This window comes from Kogia breviceps, chromosome 12 (assembly GCF_026419965.1).
Source record: "Kogia breviceps isolate mKogBre1 chromosome 12, mKogBre1 haplotype 1, whole genome shotgun sequence".
NCBI lineage: Eukaryota > Metazoa > Chordata > Mammalia > Artiodactyla > Physeteridae > Kogia > Kogia breviceps.
Genome location: NC_081321.1, coordinates 12,284,541 through 12,305,654, shown reverse-complemented (window position 1 = coordinate 12,305,654; position 21,114 = coordinate 12,284,541). Strand labels below are relative to the sequence as shown.

General features: G+C 38.7%; 1 protein-coding gene across 6 annotated transcripts in view; it reads left to right on the top strand.

Annotated features, from left to right (window-relative positions):
• The window catches only part of LMO3 (LIM domain only 3), a 60,105-nt gene that overhangs the window by 511 nt on the left and 38,480 nt on the right, over positions 1-21,114 (top strand). Inside the window, exons 1-3 of one of the 6 annotated variants that reach the window (XM_067008794.1) lie at positions 486-795; positions 1,514-1,580; positions 6,785-6,998. In XM_067008794.1, the coding sequence (XP_066864895.1) occupies positions 6,793-6,998 (206 nt within the window). In that variant the 5' untranslated portion in view covers positions 486-795; positions 1,514-1,580; positions 6,785-6,792. Of the gene's footprint in view, positions 1-485; positions 796-1,486; positions 1,581-1,624; positions 2,777-6,784; positions 6,999-21,114 lie in introns of those variants that run through there. The other 5 variants (XM_067008795.1, XM_067008797.1, XM_067008796.1 and 2 more) reach the window with 5 other exon arrangements.

Here is a 21,114-nt window from a genome sequence, read left to right as displayed (position 1 = left end):
AAGCTTGACCTTTGACAGGGCTTTAAAAAATCTGGTGGCGATGCTATGATAGTTGCCAAAAAGAGGATGACTTTGAAGTTTGAAAACTTAGAAAAATAATAAGATATTTTAAAGCTGCCAGTGGCCTTTACAGATGCAAAGTAAAGTTAAAAGAAGAGGAGCTTGGGGGATAAGGGGACCTTTCTGAAGGATAAAAAGGAGAAAGAAATCTGTCAAGGCCTCTAAAACAAGCCTATGAAGACTGAGCAGTAATGGTGGAGACACTCAACGACTCTTTGACCAAGTTAGGCTTAAAAACATGTTTCTAGGTGCTCTTGGGTTGTTTTCCATTCTAGTCTGTGAATTTTAACTTGTGAGGAATTCAAGTAATTGCAGGAAGTGTTCAGCGGGGTGTTCAGTATCAGTGAATGGGGCACAAGTTCACAGTTTGGTTCTTGGGCCAGAGGAGGAAGGGGAGTGCGGCATCTCTGGACCCAGCTTGTGGAGGAGACCTGCCCTGCAGAGCAGCGACTTCGGAGAGTTCACTAACAGAAGTCAGGGAACCGAGCGACTGCAGCCACCCCCAGACATTTCTTAAAGGGGAGGGTTGTGTGCTTTTCCAGTGTATTCTGGTAGCAGTTTGACTCCCTTGCTTTTATTTTAATTTCCATAATTGGCAGCTTCAGAACTGGCACTGGAAGACAGTTTGCTTTCAACGTGGCCACCTATTCCAAAATGCCCCTGTTATTTTAGGAACCCTACCGTTTTCCTCCGGAGCTCTTTCGCAGGACTTCTTCTTTTGGACGGGTCCACGAGGTAGGGAGGGTCCTTCCCGGAGTCGACTCCCGCCGAGGTCACTTTTTGTTCGGAGGGGGGATTGGGGGTCGTCCCCAGCGTTTGCGAGTAGCATATGCGTGGGGTTGTGCTGACTGCACTCGCAGGCTTGTAAATTTTCACCCTGGGAAATTAGCAACAAAGCCCTATCTGTCTTGCGGCTGCTTTGCACTTTCCGAGGGCGGCTGTACTTGACTGAGCTGCAGAACAGGCACACGAGAGCGAGCGAGCGAACGAGGGAGGGAGGGAGGGAGAGAAGGAAAGGAGAGAAGAGGGGAGGGGTGGGGGGCGAGAGGTAAATAGTCTTAAATCGGAGTCGGAGGGGAGCTGCTTCTCTGTGGTCTTGACAAGCGCTGCCTGGGCTCCGCCGGCTCAGTAATAACGGAGTGACCTTTTCTTTGGCTGTATTCTGTCTGGCTGGGAAGGGATTGCATTTTGCAGCTGAGAGCCGGGGCTTCCTTCAGCTCGGCTCCTGGCGTGCTCCTGGGGTAAGTTGTCTTGAGCCAGGACGGAGAGAGACAGCCTCGGACTGCAGTTGCCTAAAAGGAGGACACCTGTGGCTCAGATGCGGTCAACACCATTACTTGGCGGATCCTTGAGGACCTCATTATTTTAAACTTAAAAAAAAAAAATAGAGATTCCCTCCCCCTCTTTTTTTTTTTTTTTTTCCAAGCAATGCTTCTTTTTGACCTTTCCCAAGGAGAAGCGCTACAAAGCAGCCACTGTGCTTTCTGAACGGCCTCCCCCTGTATCGCTTAATTGAGAAGGTAAGTGCAGCAACTGGGTGTACACGCGGCGGCTTATTTGTGGTGTGTGTGTGTCTGCGGGTGCGCGCGTGCGTGTACGGATGTGGGGATTTTTTTCTTCTACAGCCTCTCCTAATGAGGCATAAACTGGAGCTGCAGCCCAGCTCCTCACTGCAACTTTCACTCGGGCTGCAGCTCTGCTGAGACCGTTTTGTTTAAGTCATGTGAGGCTTCATTATTTTTATGATGAGACGTGAAATAGATGCGGGAGGATGTTGATGGAAGGAGGGAGAGCAGAGCAGCTGCGGCGCGGAACGTCTCAAGTACGACTCGAGTGGATAATAGTCAAAGTTCACGAGGAACTGCAGTATTTCCACAGCCCCGACTCCCGGGGAGACAGGGGCTTGGGAGAGTTTGGGAGGAGATGTTCGATCTGGCCCGGACCGTAGGAAGGGAATTCAGTCTTAGGTGGGTTCCCGACGCTCCTCCCCGTACTTGCTGGAATTCATCACCCCCCCCTCCCCCAGGAGTTGAAATGACCATTTGGGGGTTCTGGTGGCCACTTCTGCCTCCGCCCGCTCTGCCATAATAACGAAATACCGTTCCTACGAGATGGAAAAGTGACTGTCTGCGGGGGGAGGGGGCGGTTGGGAGAAGTGGCGAGAAGAGAGAGGTTCCGTGGAGCAAGGTGCCTCTGTCCTAATAGGCTGAGATTCAAACGGCTGCGGCACAGTTTTATGGGGGCTACCCAGATTGCTGTTATGAAATACAAGTCAGATTTATGATCTTTTTCATATTGAACATGATATGCTATGCTAACGCTGCATGTGACAGTTTAATCAAATCCATTTGTTACCACGACGCTAAAAGGGGCCGCTGGGATTTTAGGATTACGGGCAGAGTTAGGGAAGCATGTGGCTTTGTCATTCGCCATCATTTTGCACACTGCCACACGGCGAGGGGCTCCGTGTGTGCGCCGTGTTTCGTCTGGCCGCCCTCGTCCCTTCCTCCACTCCCCCGCCGCCGCTCCGACCCGCTCCCAAAGTGGCTTCACAATAGTCCGTCCTCCGAGGTGTAGGCTGCGCACCAGGTCCGCACTTGAGCTAAAACCGAGAGACCCCCTTCCGCTTCTGCCTTTGGGCTGGGCGCTCAATGCGAAGCCGCTGCAACTCAGGCACGCCTAAATCAACTCATGCAGAAAAAGGAGAAAAGTTTTGGTAAGGTTACAATCTATCATAGATGCACTTTGCTGGCGCTCGGCACTGTCGGCTACTCCAAAGCCTTCCTGCTCTTCCGCTGCTTTTGTGTCTTTCGAAAAGATCCGAAATATTATTGTTGTAACTGCTTTGAAAGACTGCTGCTTAAACCAATTAATCTTGCTAGGTGCAACAAAAACTGTTACATTCTTTGCAAATCATCCCTGTGTGGCTGCAAAGACACAACCACAAAAGGCTGGAGCATAAACTCCTCAAGGGATTCTTTGTTAGAGTGTATGTATGTTTCTTATTTTTTTTTTTTTTTATTTTGCATGTGAGCTGCATCAAAATTGAACTCAGTCTTGCAAATCTCTTGTTGGCCTTTGCCAAGCACTAGCACTTTGCTGCCATGGTAACTGTAATTAAACTGATAAGAGTGGAAAAATGTCAGTATCTCTGAGCCTTGCAGCTGCATTGGAGAAAAAGGGAATCAAATTGGTTCCCAGCTCCATTGCTCAGAAAGGGGAGGGGTGGTGGTGGAAGGATGGGGAGGGGGTTGGGAGTTGAAGGGGCAGAACAGAGTTAAGCAGCTCCAGCGCCTGAGATCTGGGGACATCTATTTGCATTGTTGTCCCTTAGGGGGCTGCAGCCTGTAGGGATGCTCTGGGCCAGTGAACAGAGAGAAACAAGCTTTTAGGCCCAATCCAGTTCTCCAGTCCGGGCTGGGGGCTGGGGAGAGGATGAAGATGAGCAGGAGGAGAGAAAATCTTTTGTTTGGTACCTCTTGGCAATCGAATGGCCGGTGGTGGCCAAATTCTTTTCATCTGTGTCACTGCTCCCAGCTGCAGAACCTGCATTCCCATTTTCGCATCTTCCTGAGGCACCTCATCTCTGCCAGCCCCCTCTATGTATTCCGTCTTCCTGTTCCTTCTCCCTAACTGTCCTCTGTGAATCTTCCGAAGGGGACAAAATGTTTTCCATTCACTACGTGTAGTTAGTCCAAAAATTTTTTTAAAGACTGGGTCTAAGTGCTGCAAACCTTTTATTATGATTATTTTTTTTTAAGCCCCTGTGTGTTGTGGAGTTGTGGTTACTTTGTTGTGTTAACTACTGAAGCTGAGACTGCGCGGATGAATGGCTCAGAACGAGCGAACATAATGGAGGCAATCAACCGTTAGGCCGCCTCACAATGCAATCCAGGCAATTAAAAGCTCACCAGAGTTTAAATGAAATGGTTCTACTTATTTCTGCACACCACACTGCACAGGCTATTATTTATGTCTTTTTTTAATTATGATTTCCCTTAAACTGTCAAATAACTCAGAATGGCAGGGTCTCAGAGGCAATAAGAATTTCCCTCGGAACAATTTACATGCCAATCTAAAACTAGTTATGAGTCCTGATGTGCTGTAAGCAACTTGTGAAATGTTTCTCAGCTCCGAACACATAACTCCACCCAGACGCGTTCTGCCGGATGCTGAACAGAGGCTGCCGACTGCTTTATGCCTGTTTAGGTACATGGCAACGTGGTGACTACAAAATAGTTCTTTTTTTCCACAACTGTTAACTTGCAGGGTATCGAAAACATTTCCTTTTCAACAGCAAGGGTCTGATGCTTTCTGCAGGAAGTTACCAGGATGGAGCAGAAAATCTCAAACTCCTACGCCCAAAGCCAAACAGAATGTAAGAGTTTCAAATATTAATTGGCCTCTGAGTGCTAAATTAAAATGTCAGCACAACAAAAACATTTTGTGAAGACAAGCAGGGTAGCGTTGTCCCAAATGTTGGTACCCCCTGTCTTGGTTGCAGAGTATTGTGCATCAAGATAGGTGACCTTCCACGCTTGGTGATGGTAACACAACTCAGAGAAACAGAGCTTAGCTACAGCTAAGAAGGTTGTGGGCAAAATATTTTCAACTTGGTGATATAAAAAAATAATAGCCTTATAAATTGGATAACTAGAATAGCCACTCTCAATATGTCTCTAGATGTTTTCAGTCATGAAATCCGGAATGTCATTTAGTAAATCACAGTCTCTCCCTCCCCCAGGTAGATGGTTAAGAGGCACCTGGGTATGTTCTGTACTGTAATTAATGGGATTCGCTCCTTGTGGAACCTTGAGAGAAGATGGTAACTAGTTCTGATCAAAGACACTTCATTTGTTAGAAGTTCTAGAGAATGAGATTTAGCAGAGCTATCAAGGGTTATGATTAATCTACACTAGACCCTGAGCTCCTTCAAAGAAAAGGAACAGAGAGCTGGCTATAGGAATACCACTTGCTGTTCTGTACAAATACAGCTGCTAGTCTGCAGCTCCGAGGACCACGGCTCTGCATCCCATGCAGAAAGAGTAGCTACCTTGATGCCTCACTGCTGGTCCCTGCTCCATCACTCTATCAGAGAAGTTATTTTCTAATGGAAGTTCAACATCATAACACTATTATGTGAAATTCATGTATCATTTGTAGCTAGAAAAGTTATTCTGCTGTGAGGGTATGGGGTGCCTTGATGTCTCTTAACAGTGTGATTAAAAAAGAAAAAGATTGTAAAGATAATGAAGGCGCAGGCTTCATCATCAGGCATCAGAGGAAACTGAAGAAGGTTTAGCTATTTTGGAGCAGGAAACACACCGAAAATGCTCTAGATTAGAGCTTGGCATTTCTTACTGGAGACTGTTTCAAGTGCAGGCATTTGGTGTCTTGTGTCGTTCTATGTTCAAGTTTAAAACTTTATGCCTTAGAGAGGAGGCATAATTTAGCAGCAGGATCTCTGGACTGTAAGAAGGCCACCAAGTCTGGTGCTTAACTGTCATTCAGCTTTGAGTGAGTCCCTTAACCTCTCTTAGGCCTCTGTATCATAATTTGTAAAATGAAGGAATTTGGAATCGAAGTCGACAGTACTTTATAGTGCTTGAAATGAGTTATTTGATAAATATGAAGCTCTGAATAGTTGGTCCAGCTTTTTAAATAGCTGGGTATTTGACATTTAGGAGAGAAGAAACTCAAAGGCGAATACCCTTTCATTGAAAAAAATTCAGTCAGGTTGTTTGTAACACCCACAGAACTCAGCTAGACTCCTTATTTATGATGGAGATATGTCTCTAAAATATATAAATGTCCCTATGTCTAGTCTAGTATGTATGTAATATATGTATATAATGTATATTTGCATATGGATGTTTGGGTAACCTTATATATATTTAGACTTTGTCTTCTATTGTTTTTTCTTTCCTCTATAAAATAAATAAGTGCATGTTTATGATAATAAATTATATAATCCTATAGTTTAATTTTATATAAAAGCATGTACTATATAGTTAGGTAATCTGCCATTAGTAGAAGCACTGACTGATGCTTGTGAGTGTAAGTACCTCTTAAAAAATTTTTAACACAGTGAATACTTTGAAATATCAAGGGGACAGGGGGAAGTCTTTGGAGGCAAACAAGTATTATAGCATTGGTGAGCTTTTCGGGAGACTGTACTCTGCTTAAGTATAAACATCTCTACTGCTAAGTGAGGTTAGTGCATCCCATAAGGGTGCACTTTCCTTTTGCCATCAAGCCCGGGTTAAGTGAAAATTTTAACCAACAAAGGAAAACTCATTTTTGACTTCTACAGCCTGGGCACAGACTACTTTGTTAAAACAGCTCTCTTTGAGATTGTTAGCCATTTACTCATATTTTCTCCTGGAAGGAACTTCTTCATGTAGAAAATGGGGATTCTATAAAAATTATTTAATATTCCTTAACTTCTTTGTGTATATAATATCAACGTACCGGGTGCAACATGAATTCTTTGTTTTACCACTTTATAGGTGTGACTTCGTAAATGGTTTACCAAGGACTTAACACAGTTTGAGACTCTTTTATTTCCAAAATTTAGTTCGATATCTGTGTGGCCCTCAAAAAGAGTGTCTAACACCCCTTGTAAGAGGCAATCTGAAATATTTAACTTGGTGGAGGTCTTTGGACATCTTCTGATTCTTTCTTGGAGTCCCAGCTCTCTTTTTTTGTTTTTGTCTTCCTTTAGGTATACAAATGCTCTCTGTCCAGCCAGACACCAAGCCGAAAGGTTGTGCTGGCTGCAACCGAAAGATCAAGGACCGGTATCTTCTAAAGGCACTGGACAAATACTGGCATGAAGACTGCCTGAAGTGTGCCTGCTGTGACTGTCGTTTGGGAGAGGTGGGCTCCACCCTGTACACTAAAGCTAACCTTATCCTTTGTCGCAGAGACTACCTGAGGTAGGAATTAGCCTTGCACACCAGTGATGACTGGATTCCTTTTAACATACCTTTGTAAGTGTCTTTGTGGGTTTCATTTCCTTCCTACTAGCCTCTCTTCCTGAAAGATGTCCACCTAGCAGCCTTCAAAATGCTGCCAGGTGCCTGTTGCGCAAATGATCGCTTCAGCAATGGCCAGGAAAACACAGTATCTCGAAGTGTTCCCATTTATTTGCCTTCCCCGGTGCTCCTGCCTGGGGATAGGTTATTCCACTGCCTGTATGGAAACTGCCAGTTCACATCAAGGATGTATTTGGTAGAAATCAGCATGCAAGATGTTTTATTAGCACAAAAGTGACAAGGTCAGGCTGAGTGTAGCACAAAGTAATTCAGTGATCTTTCTATTTCAGATTTGTCAGAGAAAGTCAATTTGAAACTCTTAACTGGCATTTATTAGTAAGGTGTTTATCGTACAGTATTGTATTGAAAACTTTCCCCAAGTGTGAATACACCTCCTCCCACCCACCATGGCATTCCAGGTGATCTTCACAAAGATAGCACTGAAAGTCGAACAGCCTAAGTCTTGCCGGTATGGAAAATAGCAAAGTAAAGAGCTCCACCATTGTGGGGAAATGATAGCCACTCTCCAAACTGTAAACATCTGAATGGTTTCAGGACAATGCAGACGGTCTTGCTTCTGAAGCCATGAAGCAGACTAAACTTGTATCCTAGCGTTTAGTACTCAACACATGGACTGGTATTTAAGAAAAATTATTTTGCTTTTCAGGGAATTTTGTGACTTCATTCAGCTGTAAATTACTGATATTAATAAAGTAGGATCTATCAAATTAGAGAAATGATATATGGCATCATTTGGGTTTTCATATTTGATACGATTAATCATTTTTCTAGTCTGACATTAAGTGATTCATTTTGAATTTCTTTCCCTTATGACACAAAATTTATCAATCAGCAGTAACTCCTTGGTCATTTCAGGATGTGTTTTCTAGGGAATTTGGTGCTGCTTCGTGTATCATTCAGTTACTTTCAGTCCAATTCAATGTTTATATATAAGAACATATTGTTTGATGAATGGTCATTACAAGAGGGTGAGTCCAGCACTGTTTATCAGATTCTACTCTCTCCCCTCTTAGGACCGCTTCACCTGACAACCCCCTGACTAATTACAACCACTGGCTACTACTTCTGTGCTCCGGGGGCACAAAATATATGTTAAGATGCCAGCAATGGGAATGGGAAGTGACTATAGGCAAGGGGTTCCCTAACTAACACAACTAATCAGAATTAAGCTATTCCGTGAATTCTTTCAGGCTCTACAGTCTTGGAACTTTCCTCTTGCAAATAAACATTTCTCCTCTGCTCATTGTGAATTAGAGCCTGATTTCTGCATAGAGTCTTTGTATTTGCTTTTAGTGACTTGACTTTGCTTCCTACTTTTGCTTTATCTTCCTAACCAATAGACGTGGGCTTTTGGACTCTGACTTTTGTTTACAATTGCAGTATCTCCGGTGGATTCCTGTAACAACAGTTCCAAAACAAGGAGTTTATGTAGTCTGGGCAAGATTAAAGTGTTCTAATAAGCAATAAAGACAAAAATTAAGTCAGATTTAAAGAGAGTCTCTTGAACTCTCTGGATATTTTTAAATCAGAAATGTAAATTTGCCATGAAATACATGTGTCGTGAGTGAAACAGTTTTTGCAGTTGTCTACATAGTAGAGAGCAGGGAAAATAACCTTGTGTTGTTTTAATCTTCCTTATGGTAATAAAAATAAGTTGTTCAACTGGTGTTTGATAGTCTTAAGTGTATTGTTGAAGGGAATTTATCAAAATAGTTTTCATCTCAGAAATCTTTATCTCTAAAAAAAAAAAAGAAATCTTTCTCTCTAAAAGAGTCTATATGTTGCTTTTTGTGATACAACTTTTAGTTGATTTCTGATAGGCTCAAGCTTTTAATCTTGTTACCTTATTTTTAAAAAATCATACTCTTTCAAATTTAAACCCTGGTCCTGATTGCCAATATATTCATTTCTCAGAGTACAATTTCAGTTAAATTGGTCATTACCACATTAATGGCCAGTTGTTATGTTAACAGCCTAAGGGTTGTTAACATTTCAAACTAAGCTGTTAACAGCAAGCTTATCCCTTATTTAAACTGAAGGTTTTGTTGTATATAATGTGACTTCCTTGGCAAGGAGTAATTCAACACTTAAAAATTGCAGAAGTGAAACGGGGAAATGGTATGTGTGTAAAAACACCATGTTATGTGTTATAGATTATGCCGCAGATGTGGTATGTGGTTTTATGTAGAAAGTGTGTATCTCAGTGAAATTATGTCTGTTTAAAAGCATATGTCTGATTGGCAAATTAAAATAGTCTGATTCTGTATGTCGAATAGACAAATACGTTGAGGCAAACTATTTACCAATTAATTTCTTTGAATGGGTATAAACAGGCATTCAAAAATGCTCATTGGATGCCTGCTGTGTGAGAAGCATGATTTTGAGTCACGGACAAAAATTAACTAAGGGAAAAAGGGAGGTACACCTCAAACTGTTACTATCTAATTGTTTATTAATTACACAAAATCTGCAATATGATCAGTGAAAATAATTTTTCTCATTTCTCTCTTAGTTCAGTACATTTCCTTCTTAAGCCAATGCTTAACCATTTAAATCCTATTAAAAAGTAGTTTAGTTTGGTTTTCGGGTCTTCGGATATTATGTAATATCTTTGAGGCACAAACGAGCCATAAATAATTTACAGGTTTTGTGTTTCTCTGTCTAAATTACTAGGCATCTAAGTAAGACTATGGAAAATGATAAAGAAAAATATTGCTTACCTGTACCAGTAAATTATGGGTTGTAGATATTATCCTGGGCCAGATAATTGTTCATATCTAGAGAAGAGTGAAATATTTTTTGCCAACTGTATTTAACTTCCTGGTTAACTTCTTCCAAAAGCAAAGACAAAAACCACTTTTATTGCTGAACAGTGAATCTTGAAGTTGTAACATTTTATTTTGCCTTATTCTAAGTAGTGATAATGGTGACATGTTTTTACAAGTTCTTTGAATGATGAGTACAAGAATTTAAATCATAAGATATTTTCTTTAGGGTATTAGAAACTATTACTGCAGTAAATTTGATTTTGCTCAGATTTTTTTTCCCCTTCGAGGCACAGTTAGCTATATTTACGAAAAAGAAAAGATTTTTACAGTTTGTTACTGAGTTTCAAATCTTAACAGTTCACTTTCTATAACAGGGCTGATATATCTTTTACTTTTCTGGAGAATATAAGATACACCTGTCTGATGAGAGGGAATTTGCCAGTTTTTAAGATTGTTCTTCATCCTCGGAAATTCATTAGAAAAAGGAACAGAAAGATTGATTTTTTAAAAAACTTCCTCTATTAAACATGCTTTCTGACTTAAACTATGAAGTTGGTCTGCCCACTAATATTTATTTACCAAGACCTAGAAATGAATCTGTTAAAAATGTATCCAACACATTAATATTTTTTATTTTTAAAAGTTGTTTATGACAAAGTAGATATGGAAGCATCTTTCTGCCTTGAACCAGAGAATGCATAAAGTAGATTAGCAATTACTGTGTAAAACTAGTCAAGGTTTAGTAATGATGTTTACAGGACTATGTAGCTACTGCTAAACTATCTAGCATTCTGATTTGAGTTTGGAAAATATGAATAAAGTAGCTATTAATGTATCATCAGTTTTAGAATTAAGATTTTAATGTCAAGTGTTACAAAGTCAGAACTAGGAGATACAGCAGAATACTTTACTTCTCAGTTTGGAGACAGTGTAGAATATCAGAATTTACCAGTTAAGCTGTTGGACCATTTTTGTCAGTTTTTAAATTTAAGCCTGCATTTTCTAACTTGTAGTATATTTTAAGCAGTAAGTCGATGAAGGCTGTATCTTATATCTCTATGAATGGTGTTTTACCAGAGATTGTACTCAAAGCTGTTTGCTGTGATACTTGCCATGGAAGCTGCATACAGCTCTTCTATATGAGAAACAGAAAACGTCTTATATAAAATTTAATGCAATTTGCTATTTTTATACGTGAGGATGATTTGTTTAAAATGAAAGTACTGGGAAAGAACGATGCTTCATGCTCTACCACAGTTGCCAATTAACAAAAAGGATTTGAAGCTTCTATGCTGATTGCAAATTTTATGTGCTTTAATATAATATTATTTTACAATAGAAGATTAAAATTAAATGCTACATAGAGCATTAACCTGGCTATAACTTTATTTCACACTGATCAAAATTGGTACTTATAAATATTTATATAAGGTTAACTTTATATTAGTACATAATTATGGCCTTAAAAGTAAATATAAATACATTATTAATGTTATTTTATCTGACAGTTAATTGCACAGATTCTTTCTTAATGCTGACTGACGTGTTCATTCTGTTTTTCCTGTTTTGTCACCTTTTTAACATTAGGTGGTTGAAAATATCTCCCCCAGGAAAGCAGTACATTATTATTTGAAATATAACTTTTTATTGTTTTAAATTCCAAAAGATTAATCTTTTATATGGAATGAAACTCCTCCCAAATAAACTTTCTTTTTCCTAAGAGCTTCATTTGAGCTTTCTTAACACTTTATAATAGTCATAAATTTTATCATATTTACATGTCTCAGCTCCTCTTAGTATTATGAAATATTTTGGCATCTGAGTGTATTAGACTCGAGGGTCTTTGAAAAATACTGCTATATTCCCTGTAAATTATCTTACCTTATTTATAGCTTTATAAAATATTGTAATTTTAAGTCCATTTTTCTGTTCATCATAGGAAAGCATTATTGCATTCTATTTCAAACAGTTTAGACTTATATCGTTCGTGGACCAGTACAAATCAGAAGTGATAATGTTGTTTTGTACAATACTTTGGGAGAGTGCCCCTTGCTTTAGGAAAAAAGGGTCAATCCACCCTAGACTTCCTGAGCAACAACCTCTCTGCAACAATCTCTGTTAAAAATATCCTATCTATCAATACATAGAGAATTTCTTATTTGTAAATTTATCTACAATATCTGTCCTTAATTCTGTAATGCACTCATTTTCAGTGAGTGAGTATTTAACTAATTATTTTAGTTTTGTGCCTTTCTGTTTTGGTTTGTTTTATAGACTTGAGATATTGTCACTGGAAATAACCCCCACCCAGAATATCAGAAATACAAAAAATACTTCACACTGTTTCTATCTCTTTACTGTTTTTTATCTTTCCATAAAGCACGGAATACTTCAGTCAGGATAGTTTTTACGCATAAGATGGATAAGTTAGACATACCTGACTTCGCAGAAAAACATTCTGTTCCTACAAGTATATTTAAGATTAAATGCATCCAGAAGAACTACATTTGAGAATTGCCAAAGCTGCTTATTTTGCACTTTATAAATACATAGAACTCTCGGAAAGAATCTCTATTTTTGGTTGCTCTTAGAGTATATCAGAGTAAGCCAGCACTTCATTTATAAACTCACCATTAACTTCCATTAAGCGACTAATAATAAATTTTAATGCTGTTTTGACTGCATAAACATAATTTATTAAGGAATCTTATTTTAAAAATATGCTGAAAGTAGTAATTTTGTAAATGGTTTTGATGAATATATGCATTGTAGAAATGTGTTATGTTAGTTCAGTTTTCTGCCTCACATAAAAATTATATAGGCTTAAAGAAGAATTGCACCAGCCTAAACGACCACTGTATTTTTTCTCATTACACTGTGAGTCATTGAAATATCATTTTGGTATTTGGTTTGAAAACATTTCCCAGTTCCCATGAGAATGTCTTCTATTCTTCAGAATTAAACACTGTAACCTCATCCCATCTTCCGAGCAGAAACCAGCTAACATTTCTCACTTTCATCAATAATTGGTAAAATATATGAATTGTAAATATACAAGATCTTGAAAACAAGGAAAGTAAAAATAAAAATTGCAATATTCTATCAATCGACCAGATAGCTTTTTAAAACAGCATTTACGTTAGCCATGTTTCTTTAAAAAGGCATTTTCCTTTCCTTTTTAATTTGTTAATCGGTTTACATAAGCGATGACTCCTACTGATTCATGGCATTTCCCTTTCTAAGCATCTAAAGAGATGTAGGTGTTATGTATGCATGCTGCACATACAGATGTTAGAATCTATACAACCTTAGACTGAGCATTGACTTTTGTCATAATTTACTTTCACCAGATCACCATAGCCTGGCACACTTTGAAACTTGTACAATTCAGATGCTTGATGCCAGCTAATTCCTTAGTGTTGTGAACTATAGCACTGACTTATTCTTAGAGAGTGTTTGCCACGCTACGAGGAAAGACAATGTTTATCATACTGTAGAATGCCTAAATTTATTCCCTTGTGATTTTTATCACCCAATTCTGTTTTTCTTAGCTCTGATGGAGTCTGATACTGTCTGTTCCATTTCTGTTTCTACCATAATTGCATACTTGTTTGGACGATTAACTGTATGTTCCCCTTTTCAAGGTATTTATAAGAAATTTACTTTGCAGTGGAAGTTACATTGTGAAGCCAGAAATGTGGCATTTAGTTTTGTTTCTTATCTTAAAGCAATTTCTTTTGCTTATTGAGGTTTATTGCCCCTTATTATTCATATGAATGGATAACTCTTCCCTAAAGGAATTAGGACCGAAACATACCTTTTTATTATATTCATCAAACATATTTACTGTATTACAAACACAGTTACTATAAATTCCACATCAGTCACTTGGGTATTCACCTGTGCCATTTTTGCTTTCTGCTCTATACCATCAAAACTTCTTGATAGGGCTTCCCTGGTGGCGCAGCGGTTGAGAGTCCGCCTGCCGATGCAGGGGACGCGGGTTCGTGCCCCGGTCCGGGAGGATCCCACGTGCCCACGTGCCCCCGAGCGGCTGGGCCCGTGAGCCACAGCGCCTGAGCCTGCGCATCCGGAGCCTGTGCTCCGCAACGGGAGAGGCCACAACAGTGAGAGGCCCAAAACTTCTTGATAGACCTTTTTCTTCTCAACAAAATTTTTTTAATTATGTAAAGATTCCAAATTTTTGCTGAATTCTTTTACTCCACACGGTTGGTTTTTTATGATGCAAAATTTTCTAGCTGTGGACTTTACTGGTTTAAAACAAAATCACACTTGAGATAAATAATCATCTCATAATAGATCTCTGATTTGAAGTTGGAAAATTAACCTTAAGCTGCATGTATTAAGTTAGACTCTAACCAGCGTGTGTTGTTATGATTCAACGTAATATTAAAAACTCTCCAACTGGGCTACTGGGAAAATAAAAGACTCTTAAGAATTGAAAGATTATTTGCAGAGGAGTACACCAAAGCCATATTTAAGTAAAATTGTTATTACAAATTCAGTAAATCATTGCCTACAGTAAACCCATCCTATTAATAAAAACAGAAAATCAGTTTTAGTAAACATAAATATCAAATATGACATGGATTAGTAATGGGGCAGGGAATGTCATAAAACGTGCTGATGATTACATATAATAGTAATCTAAATACCACCAAGAAAAAATAAATCCCCATCTCATTTATGCTGTGGGATCCCAACATGCAACTTCAAGGGGAAAAAGGAAGTTTTAGACATCATTAGTTTATTCTGATTTCTGAAAACTTTTAAAACAATGTCATGTTTTTATTATAGCAATTCTAACAGAGGTGCATACCATTTTTTAAACTATTCTTTTTTTTTAATTTTTAAAAGATTTTAAAATCTCTTAAGTAATGTCCTTTGATAGATTGCTCACATTTCATCAAAAAAAAGAATCAAGACCTGTTAACACTTTAAAATACTTTATGGCATTGAGTGTGATGCTTATTTTGTGTTTATCAGCCACTCAATAAAAAGAAATTCTGCCCAACAGCTGCATATTAGACTGAATAAGATAAGTGATCAGTACCTGTGCCTTTGCTTGAGTGGAAGGGTCTGGGGGTAGATAGGCGAATGAAAAAACAATCATAGCTTCTAACACTAAAAGTGAGTACTGGTTTCAGTGGGCAGGTTTATTGAGTTTTGCAGGTGAGAAGTTCAGCTTTACTATACTATGAACATAATTTTAAAGCCTGTAAGTATTACAGGTGAATATCCACTGAGGGATGTCTGTGCTTTGGGAGATAGAAAGAAATAGTACAATAAGTTATTGAATTATCTTCAAACTTAGCAAGTAGTATTTTCTGTGGCCATTTATTAGGAAAAAAACATGAAAAAGGTTCTGAGCTACAAGAATCCCTTCTTTCCACAATGTGTTCTTTGCTGAGTGGATAGGACTGGGGTTTATATTTATGATTACATGCTTTGCTATCTCTTTAACAGTTTAATAATGAAACCATTTAGTCACTTAACAAATATTTGAGTGCCAATATTTCATTTCTATAAATAATGTAGAATCTTATATTTCTAATTGATTTTATATAAATACAAAGGTATTCATATTTTACTATATAAAGAATAAGATAGTCTGGGAAATTTGAGAAGAACTTATGGGCAAGTTATTTCTCAAATTTTTTTATGACTGATGTACTCACCATAGTTGAATAACTAAGGAAAATATGTAAAGAGTTTTAGTGTGGTTATATCCCATGGAACCAGTACGGTGAATGAGAAGAGGTATAATCAAGAATGATTAGAAAAAAATTTTAAGAAGGGGGGTTATAAGTAATAAGTAAAAATTATGCTCTGTAAAAATCCTTTTGTAAACCAGTAGTCCTATTATAAAAGAAGTTTTAGGCTTCATAGTTTACTTTTAGATGCAGAGTAAGATAGAATTAGCTCTGTAACCTTCATGCCGTTTGCATCGTTCACCTCTTACTGCAGATATTGGTAAGTTATCGAGAGAGGTATAATTGACATCCCTGTCAGAACACTTAACATCCTTGTTCCCCATTTTTCGACTCAAAAAATATTATTCTATATACTCTAGGTCCCGTACAAAGCCCTAGGACACAGCACTGAGTAAAACACAGAAGTAACTCCTTCCCTTAAAGAGGTTATATTCTAGCTGGGGAAGCAGATCATCAACAAACTAAGTATTAAGTACATTAGGAGATGATAAATACTACAGGAAGAATGGAGCAGTGTAAGAGGTTTGCAGAATTTGTATTTATGGGTGAGTGTGCCTGTGTATGTGTGGTGGGGAGATAAGGCTCTGAAAAATTAAACAGTGTAGACAGGGACAGCCCTGTTGAGAGGGTGACTTGAGCAAAGACCTAAAGAAAGTGAAGGAAGTAGCCATGGGGATGTATAGGAAGGACATTGTAGGCACAGGGAACAGTCAATAAGAAGACCTTGCAATGGAAGCTTTTCTGATATGTTTGAGGAACATCAAGGATGCTAGTGTGGTTAGAATGAGGGAGAGAGCAAGAGGCAAGGCTTATAGGCAGCCACTATGTGGTCCTGTGGTATCCCTGGTATCACTGTTACAACAAAGAACACACCCTATACTTTTCTAAATGGCAGGGAAGGAAGTGGTAATACTTCTGTCCAAGAACCACTGTGAAGCTTACTCAGGCTGTTAGAGACTGAATTCCATTTGGGATAACAGAACTCATCTGCTAAATGGAAGGGGATTATTTTCATGTATTATTTACTGGGTTTTTTTTTTTTTTTTTTTTGGATGTCTTTTTATTTGGCCTGAGTGATGACCCTGTGTGATTACATAATAGTTGTGAAATATGCGTCTCAAAATAGACATCAGGATTAGGTCGCTTGACTGTTGCTAATTCACGAGAGATGGTATAGTTAGTTGTATGTTTGAGTTTAGATTGACCTATCTACATACATCTATTATATAATGGAGTATTTATACATCATTATATTTCAATATGAAATACAAAGGAATGTTCATATTGATGAGCTAGGGCTGCCAACACAGCACGTATGAAGGTAATACCTTGGCCAAAGATGTCATTAAACTCTGCCCTGATCACAATGTAATTGATATTTTTGAATACTTAGGTAATAAAAATTGCCAAGATAAGCATTTTTCAAAGGCTGCCAATTTCTACTCTTAAAGTAGAAACATCAGTTATTCTATGTCTGAAAGGTGATTTTTTTTCGTTAGTTTTAAAGTCAAGCCAAGTCTTATTTAAGGAAATTATTTTCTCGTACAAAACATTTAAAATAATATATTCGCTCTAATTATCATCAATGTTTCCAAACCCAGCATTAAGAGAAAGTACATCAGACATATTGTTCTTTAAAACAATTGAATCACATTCTTCATAAGACAGATGTTACAGAAGTGTTCTGTTTATACTTATGCTTTGCACCCCTCACCTAACCCTAGCTCACTAATTTTAATTTCACATCAAGAAGAGCTAAACATTCGTCTTCAAAACTAAAAGGTTAATATGCATTCTTATTTGTGAGAGTGGGATCTGGATATACAAGCTGTTTTTACTTTTGAAATTAAAAGTTATATTTAAACCTTAAGTACAAATCAAAGTACTTGAGCCTGTATTTAAATTTATAAAAGGATGCATCATGGGTATTAATGATGCATCATTAAGAAGCTTTACATTGAATCTTACAGAGAGGCACAGCATGAATGGGTGAGCTTTCAAAGCGGTGGCCATCTATCCTTCATGCGTAAAGAAATCTTGAACATAATTTCCAGAAAGCTACGAGGTGGTGGCCAAATGACTTTACAAGTCTTAATTCCTGCTGTCACCCTGCACATCCTGAGTGTTTTGGGGTTTTTTTCCTATTACAGTTTCTAGCAGCCCTCCTATTCTTTTTGGTAGATGAGCATGTGTTCTAACTGCCCTCTTGTCTTCTTTTAAGTTCAAACCTATATTCTTAATCACTTTGTGATTCTTACCTTCCCAAACGGATCAATTTGAGCTTGATTTTAAGGAAAGGTCATTTGATCTTGAGCTGATAATCTGCTGTTGAAATAATCTTGTCAGTGGTATTTATTAAACTAACCATTATCTTTAGAATAAAATCACACGCTTATTTGCCTAAACATGTTAAATGCTTTGTCTTCTCAGTTAACTGTGGATTGCTGCAGTGACCTGAGGAAAAAAGATATATTTTGAGGAGACTGAAATTTTTAAAAATATTTTTGATTTTCCTTTGAGGATTTATCTGCTGAGTAGTAAACAGAACCTTTCATTTTCACCACAGCTTAGTTTTTCACTGTGATTCTGAACTCACAAGCTCATCCTACATTTCATCTTAACGCATACAGTGTATTTTAAATCATTTCACTGTGTATTTCTCATCTGCCATGTTGTGTTGCACGCCCCGCCCCCCACAACTATCATTAATGGAACATTAGTCATATATGACTGTTATAATGCATTCATCTGCTGTTTTTACCTTCTGTGACAGTACTTTATAGAAAGAAAAATGTCACATCAGTTCTTGCTAATTCCCTAACCAGATGTGGTTAGACCTAATCCCTAGGTTTTAGCGGCATAATGGTAAGGAGTACAGATGTGAGGTCTGCCTTTTTTCTGCTGCTTCCCAGTTGTATGTTCCTAGCAAGTTACTCAATCTCTCCAAGCCTCAGTTTATTTATCTGTAAATAGGAATAACAAACCTATTCATAGAACTGTCAGGAAGTGTCAGTGAAACACCATAGGGAAAGAATCAAATACACTGGCCGACACTCCAATGTGAGCTTCTGTTGTTACAAAGGAAGAATTGCACTGAGTTATGAAGATAAGATAGTTGGAAAATTAGACATGAGAAGAAGATTAAAGAAACAGATTAAGATGAGGTTTAAGAATGATTAATAATCAAGAATATGAAATGCTACTAGCATAATAAGCTCTTTTACCAACTTTTCATCTACAAAGAAGATAGATGAAGAAATGCTTAAATACCACATGCATCCAAAGCCATGAAGGAAAAAAATTATTTAAGAGTGGAGGCAGGGCTTCCCTGGTGGCACAGTGATTGAGAGTCTGCCTGCCGATGCAGGGGACGTGGGTTTGTGCCCCGGTGTGGGAGGATCCCACGTGCCGCGGAGTGGCTGGACCCGTGAGCCATGGCCACTGGGCCTGTGCGTCCGGAGCCTGTGCTCTGCAATGGGCGAGGCAACAACTGTGAAAGGCCCGCGTACCGCCAAAAAACAACAACGAAAAAGAGTGGAGGGACTTCCCTGGTGGCGCAGTGGTTAAGAATCCGCCTGCCAATGCAGGGGACACAGGTTCGAGCTCTGGTCTGGGAAGATCCCACATGCCGCGGAGCAACTAAGCCCATGCGCCACAACTACTGAGCCTGTGCTCTAGAGCCCACGAGCCACAACTACTGAGCCCACGTGCCACAACTACTGAAGCCTGTGCACCTAGGGGCCGTGCTTCTCAACAAGAGAAGCCACCACAACGCCCATGCACCACAACGAAGAGTAGCCCCCACTCGCCACAACTAGAGAAAGCCCACACACGGCAACAAAGATTCAGCGCAGCCAAAAAAAAAAAAAAGAGTGGAGCTTATTGGAATCTGGAACGGGTTGTTGAATCACAATTATAGTGTATTTTACACTTATTTTAAAGTAAGTTGAATTTGAATCTTTGGGGAATTATTGAACATGAGGTTTTCTTTGTAACTGAGGTGGTAGTTTTCTAAAATATCTTATATGCCCATGCTCTCCACACTTTATCATGTGAAAGGTCTATGGCCTTGTAAAGCATTATATTTAATATCCCATAGGGTAGAATCATATATAAAATTTTAGCTTGCTTTAGGTTTTCTTTGTAGTCTTGATTTTTATGTCTTTTTCCTACGGTGGCAAGGACAATTGAATGCCAGTATCTTAACTGGTATTCTTTTTCACAGTGTTCTCTAAATGTTTTTTTTTGTTTTTTTTTTTGTTTTTTTTTTGTTTTTTTGTGGTACGCGGGCCTCTCACTGTTGTGGCCTCTCCCATTGCGGAGCACAGGCTCCGGACGCGCAGGCGCAGCGGCCACGGCTCACGGGCCCAGCCGCTCCGCGGCACGTGGGATCTTCCTGGACCGGGGCACGAACCCGTGTTCCCTGCATCGGCAGGCGGATTCTCAACCGCTGCGACACCAGGGAAGCCCTAAATGTTTTGATTATATACCTTTATTCCTAAGGAAATCTAAGTGGGCACCCTCAATTTAAATATATATTTATAAATCATAAATACTCTATTGTACATTTTTAAATTAGGAAAGCAGTGTGTAAAGGCTAAGATATCAAATAAATAGAAAGGCTATTCCTTGTTTAGACATCCCTGGGATTTATGTACCCCCAATTTGGAGAGCAGTCTTATTTTTTAATATTTAGTTTGTTAAGCTTGATTGAAAGTTGTTTGGTAGTGATACGTGTGAATAAAGGGAGGGGAGTACCAATACCTGGGAAAAGAGTTGTAAAAGAGAGATGTAGTAATTGTTTGGAAGAAAAGGACTGAGCATGGGCTAGTATACCTGACTCTGTTCATTTAATATTAAATCAAGGTTTGCTTTGATGAGGAACATCCAGTGCATGTGGACTCTTTCTAATACTGTGCTATAGCCAATGGCAACATTAATATGAGGCAGGGTTTCTCTCCTTCCCCGGCAACCCCCCATTCAGGACACAGTGAGATTTTAGACAGGTAAATGCTAAAAGAACCCTATGTACCAAAGGCAGTGTTTACCGCATGTAATACATATCATTGTTTGTCTCCTGTAGTGAAAAATACTTGTGTCGTGCTGGTAAAATGCACTCCTGACAGACCAGTGCTTGCTATTATAGGGTCCATTGCTTAAAAAAAATGATACACTGACAGAAATACAATTTAAGAAAATTTAACACCAAGGGTAGTCAACCATGTAGACTCCTATTAAGGGACCAAAACTCAAGGCCAGGGGTTTATTTAAAAAAGAGGCACAGTTTATTTGCTAGTAGTAGGCGAAGTTAAAAGAAAAAAAAAAAAATCGAACTTGAATTCCTTGCTCTCTAGTCTGTAGAAAATTAATGAAAGCAACAGTTCAATAAGATTTTATTGCAGAAATGTTTAAGTGAAACATTTTAAGAAGGCTTCGGAATTTTTAAACAGTTACTTACCGTTTAGAAAGCTGTAACACTGCAGTGCATAGCAA